The 27,082-nt window shown below is 36.2% G+C and overlaps 7 protein-coding genes across 7 annotated transcripts in view; 3 read left to right on the top strand and 4 right to left on the bottom strand.

Moving 5' to 3' along the window:
* The window catches only part of LOC129786719 (glutamate-rich protein 2), an 871,459-nt gene that overhangs the window by 554,680 nt on the left and 289,697 nt on the right, over positions 1-27,082 (top strand). The window lies entirely within an intron of this gene.
* LOC129786714 (uncharacterized) lies at positions 815-1,835 on the top strand. The gene is made up of 2 exons (XM_055821900.1): positions 815-1,042; positions 1,106-1,835. The coding sequence occupies exons 1-2, from the start codon at positions 836-838 to the stop codon at positions 1,622-1,624; spliced, it is 726 nt and encodes a 241-aa protein (XP_055677875.1). The 5' UTR covers positions 815-835; the 3' UTR covers positions 1,625-1,835.
* On the bottom strand, positions 2,161-3,203 carry LOC129786716 (uncharacterized). The gene is made up of 2 exons (XM_055821902.1): positions 2,874-3,203; positions 2,161-2,810 (listed from the first exon to the last, which is right to left on the bottom strand). The coding sequence occupies exons 1-2, from the start codon at positions 3,102-3,104 to the stop codon at positions 2,331-2,333; spliced, it is 711 nt and encodes a 236-aa protein (XP_055677877.1). The 5' UTR covers positions 3,105-3,203; the 3' UTR covers positions 2,161-2,330.
* LOC129786724 (uncharacterized) lies at positions 3,295-4,185 on the bottom strand. The gene is made up of 2 exons (XM_055821914.1): positions 3,854-4,185; positions 3,295-3,790 (listed from the first exon to the last, which is right to left on the bottom strand). The coding sequence occupies exons 1-2, from the start codon at positions 4,076-4,078 to the stop codon at positions 3,365-3,367; spliced, it is 651 nt and encodes a 216-aa protein (XP_055677889.1). The 5' UTR covers positions 4,079-4,185; the 3' UTR covers positions 3,295-3,364.
* On the bottom strand, positions 11,489-12,869 carry LOC129786697 (G kinase-anchoring protein 1-like). The gene is made up of 3 exons (XM_055821877.1): positions 12,510-12,869; positions 11,725-12,450; positions 11,489-11,656 (listed from the first exon to the last, which is right to left on the bottom strand). Exons 1-3 carry the CDS (start codon positions 12,720-12,722, stop codon positions 11,615-11,617), a joined length of 981 nt encoding a protein of 326 aa, XP_055677852.1. The 5' UTR covers positions 12,723-12,869; the 3' UTR covers positions 11,489-11,614.
* The window catches only part of LOC129786663 (nuclear cap-binding protein subunit 1-like), a 303,879-nt gene continuing 289,697 nt past the window's right edge, over positions 12,901-27,082 (top strand). Inside the window, exons 1-2 of the mRNA XM_055821821.1 lie at positions 12,901-13,065; positions 13,147-15,502. Of these exons, the coding sequence (XP_055677796.1) occupies positions 13,026-13,065; positions 13,147-14,744 (1,638 nt within the window). The 5' untranslated portion in view covers positions 12,901-13,025 and the 3' untranslated portion in view covers positions 14,745-15,502. The remainder of the gene's footprint in view (positions 13,066-13,146; positions 15,503-27,082) is intronic.
* Positions 15,886-21,770, bottom strand: LOC129786649 (mucin-2-like). The gene is made up of 3 exons (XM_055821792.1): positions 21,353-21,770; positions 21,065-21,276; positions 15,886-19,476 (listed from the first exon to the last, which is right to left on the bottom strand). Exons 1-3 carry the CDS (start codon positions 21,401-21,403, stop codon positions 16,386-16,388), a joined length of 3,354 nt encoding a protein of 1,117 aa, XP_055677767.1. The 5' UTR covers positions 21,404-21,770; the 3' UTR covers positions 15,886-16,385.

Raw genomic sequence — 27,082 nt, 5'->3', positions numbered from 1 at the left:
ATTTTTTTTCTGTGATTAAAGATATTTTTTATTTCCTGTTCAATCTAATTTTTTGATTTTTTAATTAGTTATTTTTAAGATTTGTTGTTGAATTATTACATATTATTTTTGTAATGATTATAATCAGTAAAAATGATTGATTTTTAATACTCAATATGCTTAGGAAACTGAGAAATGGGAAAATGGATTTTAAGGCCGGTCAAAGTAACAATTTTAACTATATCTAAGCTACTAAACTTTATTATTCAAATTCTACCTTAACTGGCTATTTTTTTTTACTTATAAATGAACTAAACTAGCTTATTCTAGCTAGACTAACTAGGTTATCAGAGCTATATACTATGCAGATTATTCTAACTAAACTAACTAAATAAATTCTAACTGAATTAACTAACTTAATTAATTGAATAAAAACTAAAAAAATTATTTCATAAAATTAGTTGAATTAATTGCTGTAAATAGTTAATACTAAGATTTTCTACAACCGACGAGAAGACAACACAGCAACGTCATTAACATAAGTTCTAATTATTTTGTCTAAAAACAATTCCTTAGGCCTGGAGTGAGAAGAAGCTTGTTCAAGTCTTTTATATGAAGAATATTTACAGAATAATGATTTTCTAACATCGGATTCTTGTACACGAATTTTCCATTCACATCTTTGAATAGAAAAAATCCATCCGTTCCTTTCGGATTCATCCCAACGAATTCTTCATCCGGATGAATTCGCATGTGGACTGAAAATTCGTTCAGAGCTTAAACATTGACAGATGTTGTGAAATATGCATGGAATTTGAGGCGAGTAAAGGTGATAAAGATTCCTTTAACAAAAGAAATGGAATCATCGGGAAAGTCAAGCAATAGGATAACAAGTGCCCAACAGAAGTTGATGTTTAAATTCATTGAGGAGCATCCACAAATGTTACGGAGTCGCTTTAACAAAGACTATACAATGCAGGAAGCTAGTCGTCTCTGGAAGCGACTCAGTGCTGCCCTAAATGCTACAGAAGGACCCAAAAAGAGCTCTGTTGGATGGAGAAAGGTAAGATTTTGTTCAAATGAAAAAGATGTTGATTGTATTTAAAATATTTTTAATTTTTTATAGTCTTGGACAAACATGAAGTGCCTTAGAAATAAACCTGAGGGTAGAGATTGTACGCTGCCACTACCATCAGGATCGACTTCTGAACGAGACTTTGAAGATGAATCGCTGAGTTTTCTTCAAGGATCAAATGATTTTCTTCAGGATCACGTGGTGGTGAAGCATGAAGATCCTCTGGACATAGACTACTCCCCTATGTTGGTGGAAAATAATGCAAAAGTAGAAAAGGAAGTTGTTGATGATGTTGCGGAAAATACTGCAACGAACCTCCCTGTTCCAGACAACCAAATACTATCTAATAGTAGGAAAATTAATGAAGATCCTGATCCAATTGAGGCAGTTAGTGAAGGATATTCAGATGAACTTGCCAGGAAGCAGCTAGTCCTTATGGAACGACAAACCATTGCAATTGAAACTCTAAATCAAACCCTCCAATTCCAAGGAAGTGTTCTGCTTCAGCTCTCAGAATCAATCAACAATTTTTCTTCTACTATTAGGAAAATGCAAAATGGAAATTGCTGATTTAGCCGGAAGACTGCATTTTCCCGGCTAATTGCATTTTAACCCCTTCGCGTTTTTTGGGTCATACGTTGACCCAAACGTGAAACATTTTATTTTTACAATTATTTATGAATTTAATTGTTCTTTCAAGTTACAAATACATCAAATTCACATAAAAGAGGCCAGACGTTCTGACTGAGAATAGTCTTCTGAAAGCATCTTCTAAACAATAAATATCGTGATAAAAAGAGCTCATGTTTGAATGTTTCACGCGGACGCCAAAGGGTTAAGATAAACCCATCGACCAATCAGAATCATTTGAGCACGTGGTGGATTTGTTTGTGGAATATAAAATTTTCAATTTGACGTTTGAACTTTGTTTAGTAGGCGAACAAAATCTTCCCAAGATTGTCAAAATTGTAAGGATGCGTTTGGACTGATCCACTGTTGCTCCCAGAAGGACGTAATCCTGCACTTCCTTACTATCAACTCTCGTCAATTTATAATCAGAACAAAGGGCCTTATTCAGCGACCAAGAAACTCTTAAAATCCGCTTGAAATCTTGAACTTTCAGTACAAAAATGAAAACTGTTTGCCGCCACATCCGGAAGGAGTCCTTCTGCATAAGTCTTCCTTCCTTCCTTTGAGCTTATTATTTTGAAGAACATTTTGCAGATTTCTTATGATATGTGCTTTATTCTAAGAAGTCTGATTTTGAAAAGGAATTTCAACTCTTCTTCAAATCCTTAATAACGGATGTAAGATTATCCACAGACTCGGACAGCTGGAGGAATACCTCAGCCTGGAGACGCATTGATTGAGCCAGAGTTTCAAATGCCATCGTTTGTCGTTCAATCACCTCAATTTGCTTCCTAAGCAGCTCATCTCTATTGCTGTAATCGTCACAGTTGTAGTTTTCTTCATTGCTGTCATTGTGAACTTCTGGAGGACTCTCAGGATCGCTTTTTATACTCCCGGATCTCCTGGATATTGTCCTTGAGCTTCGTTTGGAAGTCCTTGATGGTTGAATTCTCTCAGGAGGAGATGTTTCAGTCAAATGCTCAAGCTTGTTCACATCTACAGGATAATCAGTATCAATATGATCATCCTCATGTGTTTGACCATCGGAAGGTTGAACGTTAGGCAGTTGGAGATTGCAGCCTCTCCCTTCAGGCTTATCTCTTCGACATTTCATGTCTAAAAAGGACTGAAAGGCAATGTTTTAGCATTGAGGGATTGTTTAATAAATCAGCCTAAAATCCGCAGATACCTTCTTCCAGTTCATCCAGGTCTTCTTGGGTCCCTCAACAGCATTTATAGCTTCACCAAATTTAACCCAGAGTCGTCTTGCCTGCAGCGTTGTGAAATTTTTATTGTACTTCCTCTGGAGGAGTTGTGGATGCTCCTCAATGAATTTGAACATCCTCTCCTGTTGCTTGACTGTTATTCTCTTGTACCGACGCCTACCGTCTGGCCAGATCTCAACGTCGTCGCTACTCATTGCTGTGCAGAAGATATAAGTACTTCCTAATGCTTATAAAGGAATTGATAAATCCCTGAATTCACTTCTGAATCTTTGCTTTTGGATTAAGTTCCACTGTTTCTGCCAAAACACCGGGTCTGTCCACACGTGGAATCCGAACTGTTGTAGTTGTGGAAATAAATCTTTTACAGACCAGATTGTTTGTTTCCTTATTTATTTATTTATTTATTAAAAATATTTTCTTACAAAACTAGAATTAATAAAGAAAAATTAAACCTTTAACGGTTATTCATATCTTTCAGCATTTCCTTAACATCCTTGATCGTTTCAGCAATCTCCAGGAGAGTTTCAGCCTGAATTTGCTGGGATTGTGCTTGAATTTCAAAAGCAATGGTCTGACGCTCCATCAGCTCCAACTTCTTCTTGTAGTATTCATGCTCAACATTATCATCATGATCGAGCAAAACGAAATTATCCGGAAGTTTCTCATTCTTTGTCAATTTGGGAGCTCCTCTGGATGATGATGCAACAACTACCGCTGGTGAGCTGGATGTTGGTGCCTTTTGATCTACGGATCCATCTAATCTGCCAACATCGAGATATTCTATTTTAGATTCAGCCTCAACATCTCTTTCCATATCAGCCAGGATTTCCTTTGTTGTTTTCCCGATTTTTCGCTGCATTGTTTGCAAATCATGCCAGGACTATGAAGAATTTAATTAATTTACAACATCCTTGATCGGAGATTACAATCAGGAGTGTCTCACCTTCCTCCAGTAAAGCCAGGTTTTCTTTGGTCCTTGTGTTGCATTGAGGATTTTTGTGAGTTTCATCCAGAGATCCCGAGCTTGTTCCATTGTGAATGAATAATCATATTTTCCCTTCTGGAGCTTTGGGTGATCCTCCATAAATTGCAGCAACTTCTGCTTCTGAACATTAGTCATTTTATAGTGCCTGGAAGCACCTTCACCGGCAATTCCTTCTGAATTCATTGCTCAAACAACTCACGACTAATTCGAATGATTTCTGTCATCTACTGTGGAAATCGTCGGATGAATTCACAAAACGAAATCACATTACAACACATGCTGTCTCAGCCGACGATGCATGAGTTCCGGGACAGAAAAAAATCCTCCAGGAATTCCCAGGATAATTAATTTATTTTCTAAACGTGCTTTAGGGAATACGATTTGCAATTTTGTTGAGGGTTTCCTGGATTTTCTTCATTGTCTCATTGAGCTCCAGGAAGGCATCAGCTTGAATCTGAATGGATTGAGCTTGAGTCTCAAAAGCCATACTAAGGCGCTCCAGCAATTCCAGCTTCTTCCTGTAGTACTCATGCTCAACATGATCATCCGGAAGATTATTTGCATCCACAAATGCAATACTATCTGCATCCTCAATCTTCACTGCACTATCGGGGATTTGCTTCCGATGCGCAGCAGGACGAGGTTTTGGTGATGAAGAAGTTGTTGAAGAGGATTGAACTCGTGCAGTTGATTGGGCAGCAGCAGAAGTTGAGCTCCGAGCTGGTGGGATTTTCTTGATGAACGTCTCCCCAATCATGTGGCAGACAACATCATTGTCATCAGATTGTGGGGATTTCTTTGGCAACCTCCCAAAATTCCCTCCAGCAGCATCTCCTTCATCACTGGGGATTGGGATTATTTTCCTCTTCACCAAGATTTGCTTCCCAGTCCGTCGTTGCCAGCATCGTAAATCCGCATAGGACTTCCTCCAGTACAGCCAGGATTTTTTGGGTCCTTCCATGGCATTCAGGATATTAGCCATCTTCTGCCACAGACGACGAGCATCCTCTGTGGTGAAGTTGCGGTCACAACGACCCTCCTTGAGCCGTGGATGCTCATCCAAAAATTTAATCATTTGCTCCTTCTGACTCTCCTTCATATTCCTGTGCATCCTTTTCTTTATTGGTTCCTTCTTTAATTGATTCATTTTTCTAGGAAGTTGAATTGAGATTATTTTATGGATTTTTTATTCACACTGGACTGACAATCCGACCACAGCATTCAATCCACAGAAGCGAACTGAACCCGACCAGGGAATACGAAGCGAATGTGGATGGTAAAACATATGGGGGATACCATTGAGGAATTCTAATGCTAACTTTATGTAGCTGATGTAGCACATTATGCTACATCTGAATTATTGAAAAAATAATAAAATAGTTAAATTCATAATCGTGAATTAATTATTCTGTTTGTTCTCAAATAAATTTAATTATAGGGGAGGGCGGGGCTAATAAAGTCACTTAAGGGTTTAGAAAAAGCTCAAAATATCATATTCCCCAAACAGATAAAACGAAATGTATAGCTCAATTCTTTAGGATATTTCTTGCCCTACAACTCTTTCTCAGATCATTTTGTTCTATCTAGCTATTAGGAAATATGATATTTTAAACTTTTTCCAAACCCTTAAGTGACTTTATTAGCCCCGCTCTCCTCTATTCAAAGATAATTCTTTCAATATAAACATGAAATTATTCGTTAAAAAATCGTTGATATTTAAGGAAAATTTTTCCTCATGGAAAAACCTCTTTAGAACGAGAAAAGCCGAGGAAATTAATATAGTGACGAAGAGCGTTCGTTTTCCCGCCAAAAGTTGTTAATCACGTGGTTGTTTGATGTGAATTTCCTACTGAATTTATTCGGAATTTATGAATACGAAGCGGATTATAAAATGATGAATTAAATTCGCTTCGAAATGAATTTATTCGAAACATGAATACGAATCATTTTCATGTGAATTTTGTCGTTCACTTAATTCAAATGAATATAATTTAACATTGTTTTAGTAGAGAATTAAACAAACATAATTAAGACGACTGAATTTATCTACAATCTAAGCAAATTCAAAGATTTTTCTAAATAAACAAAGAATAAAATTCTACAGAATATTTTAAAATAAAAAAAAATCAAAAGACTTTTCTCTTTCGCAAATTATTTCTTGTAAGTTAATCATAATACTTCAACAAGTAACAAGATTTATTTTATTCATTCATGTAGGTCATTTAGAACTTTTTTTTAAACAGAGAATTTATTTATTGAGCCACCCAATCACTCTCATCAGGACATTTATTGATTCATCAAATCCTTTGGCCAATCACACAAAATACTTCCACCAAATCCCTATTTTGCAAATAATTTTCAATTGACTGATCACGGGAGAGATGAATCCCTGCTCAACACAATACCTCCCACCACCACCCATCCATTGCAGGGGGTTTGTTGTACTTGGGATTAGGGGCTGTATAGGCATTGGTACAATAAAATTTTCACCGCAACAAACGCACCAGAGAAAAAAATTCAGCATAGAGGCGGATTGTAGAGTTGAGGAATTGTTATGATGAATAAAGTGCCATCGCATATGGAGGTGGGCGTCCACCCTTGTTTGCGGAGATTTTGTATTTTTTTTTTTTTTTGCAAAACCGTGAAGCGCATAAATTCTATATAGAATGCTGGGAGAAAAATAGAGCGAGATTGTGGGGATTTTTTCTGTGTGTGTTTGGTGGCACCACAAAAGGTTCCTCTGCCTGTGTCTCGTACGCATTTGAGCATCATCAAATAGCTGGATAACTAACCATGGATGGATATTTTTTTGCCGTAGGTGGGTGGGTGGAGTACCACTCAGAGAATGCTTCACAAATCCACGCGGGGAATCCATGTGCGCGGGGGGATTATTTACAGGAAGAGCCTTGCGGGGAATTTTTGCCCAGGACACAATCGTGATTATGGTGATGCACTCATGGCGAGGGAAATCACGATGCTGCGAGATTATCGGCCATTCCTCCGATTTTTCCACTCTTCCACCAACCAATGCTTTTTACACCCCTCCCCAGCAACTATTTTAATTTGTGCTATATGCATGATTTTTTCTCTCTCTATGTATTTGGAAAATGCATTTGAGAGATTTTTCCTCGTCGGGGGATTTACGTTGAGGGTGCTAAAAAAAAGAGCTGGCAATGTAAAATGTGAAATCTCGCTCAATCTGATAAGCTGCCAGCTTCCGGAAGTTTATTTTACTTTTTTTGTGGGTGTTTGAAAACCAGAGTTTTTTGCGGAAAATGATGGGAAATTATTGCAATGTCAATCAAATGGAGAAGAGTTTGGTTTTTTTTTTTTTTTAATATTTTATATCTTTTTTTAATTTCAATTTATTATTCAATTTATTCTGATAAGGCTTATCCACGTGATTACAGCACTGCAGGTAATTATTTTTCAAGGGGGGTTTATCTGAACAAAACTATTCCGATCTTCGCAAATATTCGGTTTATTCGCTAATTTATTATTATTGGGCCTAATTCAGCGACCAAGAAACCCTTGAAATTCGCTTGAAATCTTGAAATTTCAGTACAAAATTTAAAGATTTCAAGGGTTTCTTGGTCGCTGAATCAAGCCCATTATTTAGTTTAGACTTTATTTTTAATATCGCCTTTGTTTTTTTCGTTCACGGTTGTGTGTGATTTGGATTTTTGGATTCGCTAATTTAAATATTCAGTGTTGGCTTAAAAATGTTAAAATCAAGCATAAAAAGACTTAAATCAAACAGAAAAGTAGTAAATTCAACTCTAAAACAAAGACTGAATTAAAGCCGATAAATACTTGGTTTTCAGTTCCGAAACAGCACAGATTGAGGAACAAATCTTTTTAAAAAAAAAGTTAATAAAGTCTAAAAGAGGACTAAACTAAAACCGAAAAGTAGTAAATTAATGCTAAAAAGTAGTAAATTCAACAAAAAAAAAGACTAAATTCAAACCAGAAAGTTCTAAATACGTTTTTGGATTTTTATCGGTTTTGAGTTGTTCCGTTTTTAGCAAAAGATGTTCATGTGAAGTAAAATATTCAGATCTTTCGTCTAAAAATCCAAAATATTCGCCAGATAAACACCCCTTGTTATTTTTTAAAAAGCCAGTAAAATGAGAATTTTTACGTAAAATCTTTGTTCTTTGAAAATTTCTTCTAATACTAAAAACAATTTTTTAGCAACGTTTTATGGATTCATAATAAGGTTTTATTTGTTAAAAATTCAAAAGACATTTTTATTTATTGAACTGTTTGACCTTTTTCCCCCCTTTTACCTTGATCCTTGGATTATGTCAATTTAAACACAAAATATGGACCATTTCAAATTATTTTTAACTAGTCAACCCGAGCCCTCAATCACGTGTGAGCAAACTCCATTTTAAGCTATAAAAGGGGGGCGTAGGGGGATGAATTGAATAATACGGTACCCCGAAAAATTTTTTAAATAAAAAAATCCCGTTATCTGACCCTTCAGCAGGTAGAAAATGGAAAAAAATCAATTTTTCTGTGGGGGCGCTATAAAGTGGGGTTGGGGCGGAATCCCATATAGCGCTTGCAACTCGTATTGACCCCCTCTACTCCCCTACCAAATTTCATCAAGATCGGCCCAGCCGTTTCGGAGGAGTTCATGTGCCACAGACAAACAAACATTTCAGCTTTATATATTAAGATTTACAAAATTAATCCATTTCAACACCATCCACTGCCCATTTATCACAAATCATTTTGTGAAAAAAAAATCAATGATTCAGTGAATCAAAAGAGGAAATTCCTCCCACACTTATCTAATTTTTGTCGTCCAACTTCCCTGAACAATTGTTGGAACAATTTAATTCCAAACGATTGGTTGAATTCGTGGAATGAAAACTATTGGAAAACTCTCCTCGGTGAAAGACATCAATTTCCTAATCCGATTTCCCTGAAAATCTGTGTAAACATTTATCCCGAAACGAGAATCCTTTTTTAACAACCACCCCCGCAATTTCTGTGTCGTCTCTATATCATCGTTTAAAGTGATTTTTTGCATGATTATTGGCAGAGTGAGTGGGTTGATTCCCGCTTTCTCCAAGGGATGGGGATATTTTGTGCAATGCAATCCATGCGGAAGAGTTCTCTCCCCTCTCCACCCTTTCCCAGAAAATAATTCCCAGTGTGGCATTCTTTGAAATCTCTCCCTCTCTGAGGGGACAACACTGCAGTGAAAAACATATTGGATTGTATGTCGATTCCCATGGGGATGATGAAGCTCTGGGTGAGTTGAGGGTGTGTCTCACAGATCTCCGTGGGTGTCCCTCTTTTCAACCCACAAAGAAATATCATCACGCGAGAATTTTGAGAATATTAAAATATGAGCCACAATATTTTTCCTCTGAGCTCTTCATCCGGCAAACAAACAATATTTAGGGGAGAAGGGGGTTCTTCTGTGCGTTGTGGGTGGTGGGTGGAAGATGAGAAAGACACCAACCACCGAAGAAGGAGCGCACTTATTTACTTCCCAATCCCTTAGCGAAATAATTTCCTTTATGGAAAATCCAAGCAAAAGAAGGGGGGTGGTTTTATAATGTCGCCTTTTTTCGAGTTTTCTTCCACCCACCCCCTTCGCTGTAAATGGATACCGTGTGCTGAGTGAATTATTATCTTTTGATGATTTATTATTGCCGTTGGGATTTTTCTCAAAAATTTTTCCCGTCAAGAGACAACGACGTTCACCCATAAATCATCACATGACTACCACAAGTTATAATTGAATTTTTCTGCGGATTTTTGATTGGCACATTTCCCCCGAACATCAGCTACCCCCTCAATTGAGGGGGATGGTGCTCCCTTTTTTCGGGGAAAAGAATGGATTTTTTCCACTCAATTTCCTCAATGTCTCTCATTTTTTCCCGCTTTCATTCATTGCTTGCAAATCTATTTATTTAAATCCCGTAAAATTCATGCAGTGATAGCGGATAAGGATAAAAGGATTTATTCTACTCGTTCTTTGAATTTGAATAATGAGTTCTAAAGGATACCTGAAGGCGTTCTAATAATGAATTCTTTTAAAATAATTTAGTTAAATTATTTGTAAAACAAATATTTAAAAAAGGTTCAAAACTTTCTTTAAAAAATTAAAAAAAAAAAGAGTTTAGAAAAATTTTATGAAAGGAAATTCGGAAAATTATAGGTACTATGGGGTTAAATTAATCACCTTTAATGAGGTGAAATGAATCATACAAAATTAAAATGGAACAAAAGGAACTCCATAAAACAAAAGTTTATAGAAATGTGACAGTTAGATATTTTTTAAAAATTTTAAACCAAAACGATGAATTTAAAAACTATCAAAAAAAATTTTAGATAATGGATCAATTTTATCAAACATTTAAGATTAAAAAATCATCAAAAGTAAATAAACTGTCGGAAATAAGTTATAAATCTTCTTCTAACAATTCATTTAATCCAAAAAAAATACCTACTTTTAAATATTAATAAAATACATTTTAAAGACCTTAAAGGATATTAAAGAACTTTAATAATAAATAGATTATTTTAATAAAATAAAGTTGAACGAGATTTTAAAGAATGTTTTTTTTTTTATGATTTTAAAGAAAACTTATATTAACTTAGAATTTTGCTTTCGTTGCTTGTTTTACTTAATTCAAGTTTTATTTTAAAGGAAATTGATTTCAATCCGAGACGTGCCGAAATATTTCACTAAATTTTCCTTTTAAAAATTTCAGTCATTGGAAATTAATTGTTTAATTTTATTCTGTAAATTAGTTTTAAAAACTCTAATTTCCTCTATTTTTCAGTGTTTAAAAAATCCTTTAATTTGTTTAATTCAGTTTATTTTATAATTATTGTATTTAATTACAAAATAATGAGTTCGTTCTTGATGTCTTTTTCGCTTTAAAAAATCTTCCACTAGATTACGCTAGTTTGGAAAATTTTACGAGATTTTAAGCCCCAGATGGCGCCACAGTAAAGAATTTTAATTACAGCTAATCAAGCTAATCTAATACTTAAAAAAAATGAATTAAAAAATATTGATTTTGCAATTGAAAAATAATCAATTAAATTAAATTTTTCAATTTTTCAATAAAAGAAATTATTTTTTTTAGAAAACCTTCCTAAAGAAAACTCCTATTTAATTACTTGTCAGCCCCCTGTGGAAAAAACTCTGCTGAATGAAAATTTTTCACGTGAAAACCCAATCACGAATCATTTCAATTAATTTTTCCAAGGGACAGGAAAGCGAGATAAATCCTGCATCGCCGGCAAATGGTCAGTGAGGTGTAAAGGAGCATTTTTGATGACTCTGCCTGACTATTGTAAGCTCCCAAAAACGCACGGGAAATTAATAAATCACGGCCAGGGGGGTGAGAAGGTGTGATTTTTGCACGTTTTGGGGGATTTTTTCAACCACAAAAATTCTCTATTTAGCAAAAGGTCAAAGGGAAAGGGGTGAAAATTGTCACAGGCAGGCAGATAATTTGGGGAAAATGTCAGGAAAATTAGGCCTTTTTCTTGGTGCCGCCGGAATGATGGAGGGAGAGGATTTTAAATGCCAAGAAAAAGAACGTTGAGAGAAAAAGAATAAAAGAAAAACTTCTTTAATGAATGAGAATTGAATTATTTCTCTTTATAAATGGTACAAAAGATTATCATTATTACAGTTTAAATTGGATGAAAAAAATACTCCAATAGAGCTGGTCAGGAGATTTAAGCAGCAGAGAAGCGCACAGATTTCTTCACTCCACCATTCTGGAGGGAAAATGTTTCAATTAAATTGATGAAAATAAAATAATAAAGAAAAAAAAATGAAGTTTTACCTTGATCTTTGATCCATCGCTCTGATTCTTGGATCTCTCCTGCTCCAGGAGGACGTGGAGACTCCCAATTTCATGGTAGAGCTCCACCTGCTGCCGCTGGAGATCGTCAATCCTCTTCAGGAGGGACTCAGTCGTGGGATTGGCCAGTTGTACACTAATCAGCTTACTCTGCTCCTCGAGGAGCTTACTAGCCCCCTCGTACTTCATCTGCCACTCACTCAATTCCATCTTTAGCCCCACTACGGAGGCTTCCAGTGCGGCAATTTGGCGATCTTTGTCCTCCTCCTCGGCTGGACTTGGCGTGGGGGTATCATCAATCTTCAAAATAGTTTCCGGGCCATTCACCGGGCATCCCATCATGCGGTATTGTTCCCTCCGGATGATTTCCTTCACCCTGTCTTCAATTTCGCTGAATTTGAATGCTCGACCTTCATCCGGAGCCTCCGTGGAAGAGCTTTGTTCACCCGATTGACTCATAAACTCCTGCAGCGAGAGCTTTTTGACTTTCTTTGTCTTCTTCCCCGCAGAATCCTCTTCCTGTGGCACAGCAGGCTTCTCCTTCTGCCGCATTTGCTCTTCCATCTGTGATTGCAAAATTGCCGCCTTGAGATCCTTTTCGAAGATCCCATCCACATACTCTGCATCCTTTGCTTGCCATGTACTCCACTGCTTCTCCGTGATGTGCTCTTCCCGCTTCTTCTGCTTCTTTTCCAGCTGTTTTTGCTTCTAAAAAGAAACAATTTTCTCAATATTTCTTCCGGGAAGCTAAAAAATGAGAATCTTACCCTTGCTGAGACTTCCTCCTTCACAGGTTCGGGTTTTTTGCTTTTACCCCCGTCCGGTGGGGGCTTTTTCTCCCACTCCTTCTTCGGTTTGGGCTTCTGGGCTTTCTTATTGCTATTCCCCCCATCACTTTCCGGCTGTTTTTTTCCCTTCTTTCTCTGATTGTCTCCCACCAATTGCAGCACGGAGAACCTCGAAGATGCCGGAAAAGACATTTTATCGAGAATTTCCCTCCGCCAGACGGATTTCTTGTAAATTAAATTGTTATTTTTGCGAATTTGAGGTAGAAAATTGTGAAAAAACTTTTCTCGCTGAACAACAAAGGTTTTGTCCCTTTTAGAGAGGTTATGTCAAGGTGCACAGATGAAACCTCGGATGAAACATCAATGAAGCATTGAAAAGCTTCTGTTTGTGTTGTGGTTGAACAAAAATATTTTGCTCTCTAATTTTCGTGATTTGTGTGGAAAATACTGCGAAAAACTTCCTGAAAGTGAGTGAATTTTCGCGAGAGAAGAACAATGCTTCGCCGTCGAGGTTACGATGATGAAGATATGCCGGGTAAGTTGGAGAAATTGCAGAAATTTATTTGCTAAAAAAACTAACCTCACTTTTGTGTGGATTTTTCTTGTTGTTCTGAAGGGGCTCCTCCAGCTGAACGGGGACGCAAACGCCGCCGTGTTTCGGAGTCTCAGGAGGTGGAGGATCGTCTGGAGAGTTTAATTATTCGCGTTGGAGAGAAAAGTACGGCTTCTCTCGAGTCCAATCTCGAGGGTTTGGTGTCCGTGCTTGAGGCAGATTTGGGAGCTTTCCGTGCGAGGATTTTGCGCATTCTGTCTGATTGTGCTATCCGGATGCCGGAAAAATGTACAATTTACACGACTCTCGTGGGATTGTTGAATGCAAAGAATTACAATTTTGGCGGGGAGCTGGTGGATTTCATTGTGAAGACATTCAAGTCCAGCTTGAAGATGTGTCGTTGGGATGCTGCACGGTATTCCCTGCGCTTCCTTGCGGATCTTGTGAATTGCCACGTAATTTCGGCCACATCGCTCCTCCAGCTTCTGGACAATATGGTGGATGTCAGCAATGAGGATACCGTGCCACAGGTGAGGCGGGATTGGTATGTTTTTGCCGTGCTGTCGACCCTCCCGTGGGTTGGGAGGGATTTGTACGAGAAAAAGGAGACTGCTTTGGAGAGTCTTCTCGTGAAGATTGAAGTTTTCCTCAATAAGCGCACGAAGAAGCATCACAATTCCCTCCGGGTGTGGTCTGTGGATGCTCCACACCCGCAGGAGGAGTACTTGGATTGTCTCTGGGCACAAATAAGGAAGTTGCGTCAGGATAATTGGGCTGAGAAGCATATCCCTCGCCCCTATTTGGCATTCGATTCAATTCTCTGCGAAGCTTTGCAGCATAATTTGCCCGTAATTCATCCTCCATCGCACCAGGAGAGCAATGTCTACCCAATGCCGTGGGTAGTTTACCGGATGTTTGACTACACTGACTGCCCCGATGGGCCAATTCTTCCCGGAGCTCATTCCATTGAGCGCTTCCTCATTGAGGAGCATCTTCATCATATAATTGAGACGTATCACTGCGAGCGCAAAGACTGTGCCGCCCATTTGCTCAATTTCCCCTACAAGAGCAAGATTCCCCTCGAATATTGCATTGTTGAGGTCATCTTTGCTGAACTCTTCCACATGCCGACTCCACGATACCTCGAAATCTGCTACGGGTCCATTCTCATTGAACTCTGCAAGCTACAGCCGGCTACAATGCCCCAAGTCCTTGCCCAGGCCACGGAGATTCTCTTCATGCGCATTGACTCCATGAACACATCGTGCTTCGATAGATTCGTCAATTGGTTCTCCTACCATCTCAGCAATTTCCAATTCCGCTGGTCCTGGGACGATTGGGACAGCTGCCTACTCCTAGAACCCGAGCATCCACGTCCAAAATTCATCCAGGAGGTCCTCCACAAGTGCCTCCGTCTCTCCTACCATCAGATGATCAAGGAAATGATGCCCGAGACGTATTCACGGCTCATTCCCGTGGCCCCGGAGCCGATCTACAAATACTCCGCCGAGGGCGCCGGTAAGTTCCGCATTCATATTTTCTTCTTTTTTTTTCTTTTGTTTTTGTCTTTGTCCGTCCCAGCATTCAATGCAAATGGACCCAACAAGATGGAAAATGAGCCATTTGATTGCCATGGTGAAATATATTTTGCGCACTACTGATGCAATTGATACGCTTCTGACTAATTTTCTTCCGACTGTTTTTTTATTGATGTTTTATTGAATAATTTGGTATTTGCGGTATTTGAGAGTGGGAATGGGGGGATTTATTACGTACTCTGTTAAAGTTTTACCTAGAAAAATCATCTTTGTATTTAATTTTGGGAGTTTCTGCGAATAGGAATTTTTTATCTTGAAAGAGAAAATGAAAAAAAAAAAAGTATTTGAAAATTCCACAAGTCCCATAAATACTTTCTTAAAAAATTATTAATTCTTTTTCATTTATTTAAAATTATAAATTAAAATGAAAAATTCGTTAAGCTTGCTATTTTTTTAATTCTTCAAGTACCATAAATACCTCAAATCCTTTAAAGAAAAAGGAGTTTAATTTCACTAATTTTTTCGAAGAAAAAAGTAATTTTTACAATTGATCTCTAAAATCTTGAATTAAAGGAAATTCTTTAAATCCTGTAAGTATCACAAATCCCATAAATACTTTAAAATTAAATTTTTGGGGAAATCTGATTTTCTTTTAATCGTTTTAAATAATTCTTTAAAAATTTTCAAAATTCGTTAAGCTTACTATTATTTTTTGTAATCCTTCAAGTACCATAAATACCTGAAATCCTTTAAGGAATAAATTCTGAAAATATAACTTTCGTTAGAGATTGATTTCACCAATTTATTTTTAAAGAAAAGAAAATATTTTTCAATTGATCTCTAAAACCTAAAATTAAAAAAAAAAAATTTAAATCCTGTAAGTACAACAAATCACATAAATACTTTGAAATTATTTTCTTTTTTCATCGGAATTACAAAAAAATTGTTGTAAAAAAAGTTTAAAAAAAGGAAAGAAAGTATTTAAAAATTTTTAATTTAAAAAGAAATTAATAAAATAAACGAGTTTTCACATTTTTCCTAAAATTGAAAAAAAAATAAAATAAAACGGTTAAGAAAAACGTAAAAAAAAGTATATTTTTAAAATCAATTTACAAGTATTAAAAAAAATTAGAAGATATTTTTACAAAAAGTCTTTAAAAATTTTTAAACTTTTAAAAATCTTTAGAAACTATTACTTACAAAAAACCTAAAAACTCCCAGAAAATCCTAAAAGAAATCGTCAAAAAAAAAACGCCAAAATATAATTTAAAAAATAACTATTTATTTTTTCTTTTTACAAATATTTTACAAATCTTTTTATAAATTACTTCTGGTTTTATTTTTTTTTTCATTGGTATTATTCATCAACAGAGCTCAAGAGTTTTTTTTTCTTTTAGCTTCATTATTTTTTTTTAATTCATTAAACTTTCTCTACAATATTTTCCGTTTTTTCTATAATTTTTTCATTGGAAAATATTTATATATTTTTTCTTTTTTTCTCATAAGACTCTGTCTTCTATAAATTCACTTCCACCAACCAAGAACTTCCGTTTTTACTTCTTTTTCTTCTTCTTTCGTATTTGTGCCTGTAAAACTTTAACACTTCACAAATAAACAGAAGAAAATAAACATTAAACGCGCTTTAAGAGAGAGAGAGAGAGAGAGAGAGAAGGGCGTGAAGATGTTACGGAAGGTCAGGGTCAGGGGTCAGATGGAGAGATAACTACAAAGGGAGAATAATTGCTAAAAGTTTAGGAGGATGCATTAATCGCTAGCTGTTGTAGTTTGTAGATCATTTTCCGTCGTGATGCGTTTCGCATGATCGACAATTGATCGTGCCAACTGTGCCAGGGTGGTCTCACCATCCTCACCGGCTGTTGGTGTTGCCGATGGGGAGGCCTCCTCTTCGGCAGCAAAGAGAGCAACATTGGTGACATTTGTGGGAATTTGCTGCAATTCAGCGCGCACCATTTCAATTAGTTGTGTTGTTGTCTCGATCACGGGCTCCGGGTGGGGGATCTCGTTGGCCAGCTCCGGTGCTGAGGTGTCCGTGACGACGACATTGGCCAGTGAGTGTGGGATTCGTTCACCCAATTCAAATGTGATTGATGTACTGTAGCTCTGCCTTGTCTGCACCGTGGGATCTTCGTAGTCTCTCACTGTGCTCGGTGTGATGGTGATTACATTCTCCGTTGGTTTCTTGCTCTCTTCCAATGACAGTGAGACATCATCAATTGCCGTTGGTCCGATTACAGATGGTGGCGGAAGGGATGTTGTTGTCGTACTGCTGGTTGTTGTGGTGGAAGTTGTTCGAACAGGATGGACACGACGATGGAGTGTCCTTGGGGTTGTATTTGTCGTCTCAGTACTGAGTGTTGATCTTGGGGTTGTGGATGACGGTCTAGGGCGTCTCTGTTTTGGCATCCATTTCAGCACGGGTTTTTCCGTTGTTCGTGGCAGATACAACCTCTTGCGGTAGCTCCCACGGGGCTTTAGTGTCCCCCCAGGGGTTGTTGATGAAGCAGCAACAACAGCCTGAGCAGCTGCAGCTGTAGTTTGAGGAATAGTCTGTGTAGGACGTGTAGTCGTCGAGGGGTGCCTATGAGGACGATCTTCAGGGCTACGTTTTGTTGGTGTTATGAGAACAGGTGTAGTTGATGTTGATCTATATGGTTCAGGAGATGTTTCTTCGTAGTGCTGCAGTCTGTAGTCTCGCCCATTCTCAGGAGCAGGAAGTTGGGCGTTAATTGAGTCCTGGTAGAAGAGATCTGGACGACTTGTTGATGAAATTGCGGCGGCTTCGTTGTAGGTTTTTTCAGGGAAAACTTCATTATCCGTATTGGAGTTGTCCGTTTCTTCGGAGGATTGTTTCACCTCTTCAGCAACAATTGGTTGGAAGTACGTTCGAACGGTACTACTGCGGGAATTATGGGAAGTCTCCTGACGTGAGGAGAGGGAGCTTGTGGAATAGGAATTGAGGCTTGACGGGGAGGTGATTGGATGATAGGCTGAAGAGGAGATTGATGGTGAAGGTGTTGATGGGGAGGGAGATGTTGATGTTGATGGATACGGGGTGGATGATGAGGCATGACGCACAGGGAGAGATTGACGGATTGTAGTGATCTCAACGGGTCTCTTGTATGGCATGAGTGTTGTAAAGTAGTCATTGTGATAGAGTGGATCAGGATCTGAATACCTCGTTCGTTCGTATTTGCTACTTGAACGGAATTTCTTGTACTCATGACCGCCTGACGTATTGGGAGGGATTGTTGATGATCTCTTTGGGACGTAAGGTGTGAAGGAGTCAGGGCTGGATGGAGCAGATGGGGCTGACGGGGCTGATGGAGCAGAAGGGGATGAAGGGGCTTCCGTTTGGGTTGATGCTGATGGCGGAAGGGGTGTAGCTGATGCAGTTGGAGCATAGTGTTGCTGCTGTTGCTGCTTTGGAATTTGTATAGCTGGAGCCATAAAACGGAAGGTTGTTGGATAATCCGCAGCAACGTACTGGAAGCCAGGTGGGGTGACTAGTTGAACTTGAATAGGAATCGCATACGGGGTATTTGGGAAGCTAGCAATGGCAGCTGATGGGAAGGATATAGCATCGTGTGGAACAAATTGCCCCGTTCCAAAGGTTGTTGTTTCGGGATTTTGGAACTTTCCGCCGTCGTTGCTGTACTTTGTTGTGAAGGGTAGATTCGTCTTGACGTATTCGGCGTACTCAGCGGATGAGGTGTGATCTACAACGGGTTTAGTGTACTTGACGTACTCAATCAGGTTGTTTTTGTCTGCAGTGAAGGTTGGCTTGTAAATGGGCCGTTTGACAAGACCATCAGCGTAGACGTAGTTATAGGGGAAGGCTGGAATGTTAGGTCTGATTGTTGTAGCAGCTCCGTTGTCGTACTGTGGAGGAAGGGGTGTTGGTTGATAGTGTGGCTTTACTAGTTGATGGTGAATTGGACGCTTAGGGGCTTCTGTGCCGGTTGGAGGGAACTTCTCCTCAGGAAGCTTCACGAATTCTGGGATAAAGTGCTTTACGTAGACGTCACGGTTTTTCGATGGAGACGTAAAGAGGTAATTGGGTGAGAAGGTTGATGGGCGCTTAATGTAGACACTCTTCATGGGTTTCTCCACCATTATTTCGCCGGCATTGAGTTCGTACGACGGCCTCATGGTTTTATACGTGAACGGCCCAAAGGGGAAGCCGCCGTAGCTGCTAAATGACGGCTGATGCTGCTGAACTGTTGGGCGCCTGAAGAAGGGCATAAAATCAAAGATTGTTCGTGAAATTGACGGGGTTACTACCCTATCGTAGCGTCTCTGGGGTTGTTCTGTCCCGTACGCAATGCCATCCCCATGAAGGCTGCTAAAAAGATTTGGGTATTCATCATCACGCAGAATGTAGTTTCGTGTCTGATGTGGGGCATGATTGAATGCTCTCGCGTCGCGTTTTGCACCGTCTGCGCCGAGATTCTCCCCAATTGGAACAATACTAAATCTCAATTCGTAGCGATGTTTTCTCTCAGAATCACGATGCCTTATCCTGTGTACGGACCACAGGGCAGTTACATTGTGTGGCATTTCACGCAGGCAATCAGTTTCAATGCAAAATGGCCCATCGATTGTCTGCACAAAGCGAAATTGGCCATTTGGGGACTTTTCCAAACGTCCCCGTGCCATGAGGATAATATCACCAAATCTTGGGAGATTTGTCATGTCATATCCTACAAGAGGTGCTCTACGTAGGGCATCGTTCATTGATGTGGTGTCATCAGCAGCAGTGGGTTCGGTGTCGGGCAACCTCATTGTATCGCTCTTTGGTGGCAATTTGTCTTTGTTTCCCCTTTGAATGGTATTGCTGGAACAAATAGACGCAAGGTTAATGCATTCAAGTACCTTCTTCTTTTGTCTTTTTCTATTTTTATTTTTATATTATAACCCCGTAAATAAAAAAAAAACTTTTGACGCTTTTTCTTAATCTTTTATCTCGTCATTTCACAATTATAATACACCGACAAGTGATATTTTCTTTCTTTCTTTTTCACCATTTTCACGCACATAGTTTATAGTACAGCCTATACGTGCTGTTTGCACAATTCACGCAAAAGAGATTAAATAAAAGAAGAAATTAAGCAATCATCCTTTGCATTTGAACTTGAGCTTTAAACTTTAGAAAAAACTTTCTCATTATATTGTTATATTTTGCTGTGTTTACGGTGAATTTTAAAAGCTTTTTGTGTCTTGAAGAAAATCTCTATAAAAAGAGATTTTTAAAAATTAATTTTGAAGGAAATCGCTACGAAAGACTAAAAAAATTTAATTGAAAGAAGATTCATTGAAAAATAGGGAATATTGGAAAGAAAATTGTAATATTCCAGGAATCATTGGAATTTGCTCACATTCTGTCGTTTCTTTAGAGTTCTAAATAATTCTAAAAGACCTAACTTTATTTAAAGTTATTACAGTCAACAGTTTTCTTATTAATTTCTTTCTGATTCTTAACTTCAATTTATTTAGAATTTCTTGGAGAAATTAAGAAGAAATTTAGACTAATACTGATTGATTTAAAAAAATCTTCTTTTTTTTAGTTAATTTTTTTTTAAATTAAGATTTTATTCATTTTAAAAGTTATATCCAAAAAATACATAAGAAAATTTCCATTTTTTTTTGTTAAAAGTCCTTAATTTATTAAAGTCAGTGGCGAGTGTCTAAACAGCCTAAAAGTTAACGTAGCAATGTTTTCTTTTATTTTTCAGTCAAAAATATATTTTTTTTCAATCTAAAAATTACATAGTTTACAAAAGTTTTTGTTTTGTAAAATAAATCATAAAATGTTAGAAATTAAATTCCAAACTTTAGTAAGAAATTATCTAAAGTTAGTAAAAAATGTTAAACACTTTAAATGTCCTTGTTAATAATATCTCTTATTAAGCAAAATTCCCCAATAAAGTTGAGTGAGAAATTTATTTCTAAACAATTTTGCTGGATAATCACTTTCCAGAGCTTTTCCATCAGTCAATTAAGAAAAAAAATTAATTAGATTCTGTTGGGAATTAATTTTCATTATTTTGCATTAAATTTTAAATTAAATTAACGCACACGAGCTTGAAAAAAGCACAAGCTTTGCTCTTTCGATGGCAAAAACGGGAGAAAATGAAGTACAAAAGCACACTATATATAGCACAGGTGTATGAGCCATCGCTGTTTTATAATTTCCATATCCCATTAAAATTTAGAGAGAGAGAGTTTATTCTCCAACACAAATATTTGTTCTTTTAATAGAAAATTGCATATTTTTAGTCACTCTCTTGCGCTTGTTTCTCCCTGTGGGAGAAGTGTCAGAGCTTTTTGAAGCTTTTTGCTACTTTAAAATTAACTTTAGTGCCCCAAAGGGGGTGGGATGTGTTGCATTTTGGGGAATAGAATAAGGAAGTGAAGAAACTTACACAGTATTTTGTGCCAATGCAAGGTAAGCTGTGTACTTGAGTGCTTCCTCCCATGGGGCATGTGTGACAACATTTTCTCCACTGATATCCTGCAGAGAAGATTCACTTGGATCGTAGTGTTGAAATTTGTAGGATGGAAGGTTATCCGTTTGATTGGGCGTCAGAAGAATGTCTCTGTCTATATTGGCACTGCATGTCTGGATGATGAGGGCCTGAATTTTAAACGAATTTTCATTTTTGGATAAAAAAAAATTATTTTCAACGAAAAATTCTTCACTGCAAACTCACCACAAAAGCAATGAGACACACTCGATGAGGGAATTTTTTCACATTAACCATTTTTTCTTTAAAATAAATCAAAATATTGTTTCTATTGCTTAAAGACGCACACAGAATTCTTCACAACAATTATCTCCGATTTCAGAGTTGAAATGGTTTGAAGAAGGGTTTCGTCTTGTTTTAATCACTCGTATCCTACTCACAAAAACACTTTTCTTGGATTTCTTTTGGCTGGTTTTTTGGGTATTTCCTTTTTTTTTTCGATGTAAAACTTCACAAGTAAATCATGGAGGGAACAATTTTTCACTCACAGTCACTGATAAAAGTCGAACTGAACTGCTGATGGAAAGGGGATGTGAAAGCAATCACAGGGAATGTTTGATGAATTCATCCCAATCCATTGGGAAATGAATAATTGATTTTTTTCTTCTAAAAGAACTTTTTGGTTCTTTATCAGTGAACTTTTCTCGGAACTTTTGGGGAATTCGTTCGTATTTCAAAAGAATTTTTATCCCAAAGATTCGTCTCTTTTTTGCGATGTGCTTAGCGTTGAGTTCAGTGTGAAACTGAAAAGTTTGATGATTTCTTCAGCATTTTGCGCCACATGTGAAGGTATCCAAAGCAATTTTCTTGTTGCTTGACTCTGTGGTTGTGCTTTTACGTGTATTTTGCTTCTTTTACAACAATATATTTTTGCCTTTTCGTACGATGAAGAAGGTGGAAAGGTAAATATTTTGCCTCCCACCACGAAGAAGAAGAAAAAACTCCATTGATCATCCCCGTTCAGTGGTGTAGTATCATTTCATCTTTAACCACACGACAAATCTCTCTCTACCTTGCATTTGGAGCTTTTCTCTCTTTTTTCTTATATGTTATGGGGTTTAAAATGCAATCTTTTGCGCCAAAAGCGATTCACGCGATAAATTTTGCACTCTTGTGGAATTTTTTATTTCTTATTTCACAATTTTTTTCTTCTTCCAACGCTGGTATTTTTTTTTATTCAAAATAACACAGACAGAAAAGGAAAGATTCAAGCCAAAGAGAAATGAAGAAAGATTTCTGTTTATTTCTTGAACACGATGAAAAATTAGGGATTCAGTGCTGCGGAAAAATGTTTGAGGAAGAAAGAGAGATGATTTTATTTAACTTGTTGGTACTACTTTTAGCAAAAACACATTCTTTGCATTCCAAACATGCAAAAATCCCCATCAGCAGATGAATTTCCATGTTGGCGGTGTAGATTTGGAGGGAAATTTCAAGATGAGAGAGCATTAAATGTTGTTTTACATGGAAGTTTTATCTTGGAGTTGGATGCAAAATGAGTTAGACGATGTGAAGAGATTCAAAAGGGGATTAGGAAAGGTTATTTTCTTGGTTGTTTCAGTGTCAATTTTATGGTACTTTGCAGATTTAAATGAAATCGCGGAAAATTAAGATGTTAAGCTTTCAATTTTATTTTTTTTATCCTCCATGGGATGGAGGAAAATGTCTTAAAAATCTTATCATTGAGAGATTATTTAGATATTTTTGATAAATTTAATATTCTTTTTTTTACGTTTAACTAATTGGGATGTATAGTAAATGAGATATTTTTTATTAATAATCATTAAAAAAAGATACAATCAATATAGGGAAGACTGGGGCAAATTGGCGTAGAATAAGTAAAAAAAATCAACTGTTAAATATTCGCCAAGGAGTGTTTATCTGAATAAAAATCTTCGGATTATTCATCAAGAATCGGACAATTCACACAGAAAATTCGGACTATTTAGCAAGATTCGGATTAATCGTTGAGAAGGTTCAAAATATTCGTCAAGATTCGGATTATTCGTCAAGTTTTGGATGATTCGTCAAGAGAATTCGGACTGTTCGTTTAGATTTGGACTATTTGTCTAGATTCGGAATATTCGTCAAGAAAATTCGGACTGTTTGCCAAGTTTTGAACTATTTGTCAAGATTCGAATTATTCGTCAAGTTTCAGATGATTCGTCAAAAAAATTCGGACTGTTTATTTCCATTTGAACAAGATTTGTATTGTTTGTCATGATTAAAACTCTGCCAAGATTCGGATTATTCGTCAAGAAAATTAAGATTTTATTGGTCAAGCAAATTCAAGCAACTATTCATCAAGAAGTTTCTGACTATTCGGATTATTCTACATGATTCTTCTCTTTGCTAAGATTCGGATAATTTGGCAAAATAATCGAAAAATTCGGCAGATAAACATTTTTTGATTTTCGTGACTTTCACCGAATATTAAATTTTATTTTTAAAGGTATCCTTAACCGTTTAACGTTTTTTGGTTCATACGCTGACCCAAACGTGAAACATTTTACTTTTTCAATTATTTATTAATGTAATTGTTTTTCCATGTTAGAAATGCATCAAATTCACGCATAAGGGGCAAAAAAAGACGTTCTGACTGAGAAAAGTCCTCTAAAAAAATTCATAGAATAAAAATCGCGATAAAAGAGCGCATGTTTCAATGTTTTTATGTTTCACGTTGAACGTTAAAGGGTTAAATATACACTTTGAAAAATTTTATAAATAATAAAAGATTGATTTTCCTGTCATTCTACCCAAGTCTCCCCTATGCGGTATTATGTGTTTTATCAAACTTCTTCATGTAAATCCCCAAAGAGTTGTAATTGGTTTCTCTGGGTTTCTTTTACATTCATTTAACTTATTTTAAGTGCAAAAAAGAGCTGAGCAAGAGAGCTGCTCACCCATTTCCTACAAACTCATTATTTTTCATATCTTTCTGCTCCATTTTCTTTCTCATCACAAATTGCATCTCAATATAAAGAGCTTTTTTTTGGTTGATGGGAATAATAATTTTCCCGGATAAAGAGGAAATTTTCCTTTTGCCAAGTATTGATCTCTGATATAATCTTCGAGAAAATTTCCATTTCTAACGATGAAGTAATAAAAAAAAAAGAATAATTTTATGGTTTCGGGAGTTTATTGCTCGATTTTTCTTTCCATAATTCGCAGGAAATGCAATAATTCTGCGCATCGAGTGGGGTGAAGAAGTCAATTGCAAAAGATTTTTTTATTTAATTTGATGGGAAGTAAGGTCGTGATGTCTAAAATATTTTGTATTACAAATATGTAGTGTGGATTATTTTGCAAGTTTCAAGCGGAAAAGCTTAATTTATTGTAGGTGTTGGTTTACAAAAATTTCTTTCAATGCATTAAGGGGGGAAAGTTTTTGTTCTGAAAGTAAAAATCTTTCAATTAAGATTGTTGTGGGTGGGGAGATTTAATAAGAATATTGCTTTATATTTGCTCTTTCTTTCTCCTTACCTTCCATAAGAGTCTTTAATCTCGCAGTCAACGAGCCGTGCTGAAGAAAATTATTGAGACGATTAGTTGGGGTATATATCTACATATATAGCGAGGAAAATAATTGGCAAAATGCATAGTAAATGATATTTATTTATTTATTTTTTTTTTACTTCATTGTATCTTTCTTGGTTAGAAGAAAAATTAAGTGAATTGAAGAATTGTATTTTCCCCTATTCCAAATTAATTGCACGTAAAGGTCGTTTTAGATAATTTAAAAGTCGTGTCTCTTCATCATGGTGAAATGATGAAGAAATCTCTTTTTCATACGACTGTTATGTGATATATATTCTTATAAAACATAATGCGTTTGGCGGGAACTTCCGGGATTTGCTGGTTGCGTCTTGGGGGCATCTTTTCATCGAACAAAAGAACATTAAATGAAATGGAGAGTGATTTTCAAAAATAAAGAGAGATGCCGCAGGGATTTTTCTTACAACAAAAAATGCTTTTCCAACATTAATATGCACTTTTTTCCTCTTCAAAAAAAATTATCTTTCTGTGCGAAATGGTTGAATGCATTAAGGTGGATGTTGGAAAGTTTTTTTTTTCTTTTTTTTTGCATCATTTGCAAATGATCTTCCCGCTCAAGTTTATAAATGTTTAATCGATAAGGTGTGAAGCTTTTCTTCTCTGTTTTTTTGTTCTTTATCTTCTTAAGCTTTTCTGTAGAGTTTTTCTTTAATATTTCAATGCAGCAAAAGGGATGAAAAAGAAGAAGATAAATAAAGAGCAAATAAGCAAATATTATTTGTATAAATTGAAGTATAGATATTGAAGTCATAACTTTCGAATTCTTCTACGGATTGATGGAAGTTTCAGAGAAGAAAATACATACAAAATTGTCTGATGAATGAAAGAGACGAAAGTATATAATATTTCTTTTTTTATTTTTATTGTTCTTCTCGTCTCAAGTGAAATGAGATGAAAATCCCAATTGAGATTTATTAGTTATGTTGTGTGTGGTGAGAGTGAAAAATTTTCCGCACAAGTTATAAGTTTTAGTGAAAATTTGGCACGCGACATTTAGGCCATCATGTGGTTTTATGAGCCAATCTATTCCGACAAATTCTCATTTTTTTTTCTAACCACAATTGGATTGTTTTTTTTTCTGTGTGTCTTACAGCAGGTAATAATAACATAAAATCTTTAAATGAATCTGAATTAAATTCTCTCGTGGTTACGCTTTGATGAAAAACAAAAATCTTTCGCCACCACGCACAGAGAAGAAGATAAAAATATTGAGAAATGCGTGTATGCAAAAGGAAAAAATGTGTGCCAGTTGTGGGGAATATAGTATAATTTCAAGATGAGTTAAACATCATTTTTAATGTCCGTTGTGTAAGGAAAAAAATCATACCAAAAGGGTTATTTGACGTGAAATGATGAATTTTTCTTTTTAATTTTTTTAAGAAGAATTAATTTTTGCTAATTTTGTAAAAAAAAATCATTTATTTTCAACTCTTCCTTTTCTGATCTAACGTTAAAGGATTGGGTCTTGGCTAAAAAAAACTTAGGCCTAGATTAAAAAAGCATTAGACCAAGCCTAGAAAACTGAGGCCTGTATTACAAAATGTAGGCCTGGCTTAAGAAACTCAAGTTTTACTTAAAGATTTAGGCTCAGCAAATAAAATTTAGATCGGGCTTAAAAAACCTAGTTTTAGTCTATAAGAACTGAGTTTTAGATTAAAAATAAACTTGTCCTTGATATAGGACAATTAAAACTTAGCTTAAAAAATTAGTCCTAGCTTAAAAAACTTAGATCTAAAGTAGAAATTTTAGGTCTTACCTAAAATACTTAAGGCTTGTTTGAAAAGTTTAAGCCTGATTTGAGAGAACTTAAGTCTATCCTAAAAAACTTAGGCCGAAATTAAGAAACTTAACCATGGTTTAAGAAACTTTGGCATAGTTAAAAAATAGGTTGAGCTTAGAAAACTTAGGCCTTGATTAAGAATCTTGATTTTAAGGTTTTAAAGAAGGAAGTCTAGTTAAAGAGTTTTAAGCCAAATTTAGCTATAATTTCAGACTAGCTTAGACCTCTTGTAGACAATTTATATATCTAACATAAAATCAGTACAAAAGTTTGAAAGTTCTTAAACAGATTGATAAAAGAATCTACGAATTCTTTCGATTTATATTAAAATATTTAATTTAATTGAAATCTTTTTTTTTCCAACGTATCAGTCTAAGAAACACATAATTTTTCAATTTATTCTTTGATTTTATTTTTAAAGAAAAAGTAATAAATTAAGGGCTATTGCTTTGAAATTAAGGTATTCCTCTCATCGTTCATTTCACACAAAAAGACCCACCGATAGTAAACCAAAAGATAGTCCAAAATAAAATAAAGAAAAGAATATAAAACCACCGTGAGGGTCACTAATTTGTGTTTAG

Source organism: Lutzomyia longipalpis, chromosome 1, assembly GCF_024334085.1.
Source record: "Lutzomyia longipalpis isolate SR_M1_2022 chromosome 1, ASM2433408v1".
Lineage (NCBI taxonomy): Eukaryota > Metazoa > Arthropoda > Insecta > Diptera > Psychodidae > Lutzomyia > Lutzomyia longipalpis.
This window is presented reverse-complemented; position numbering and strand designations above follow the sequence as displayed.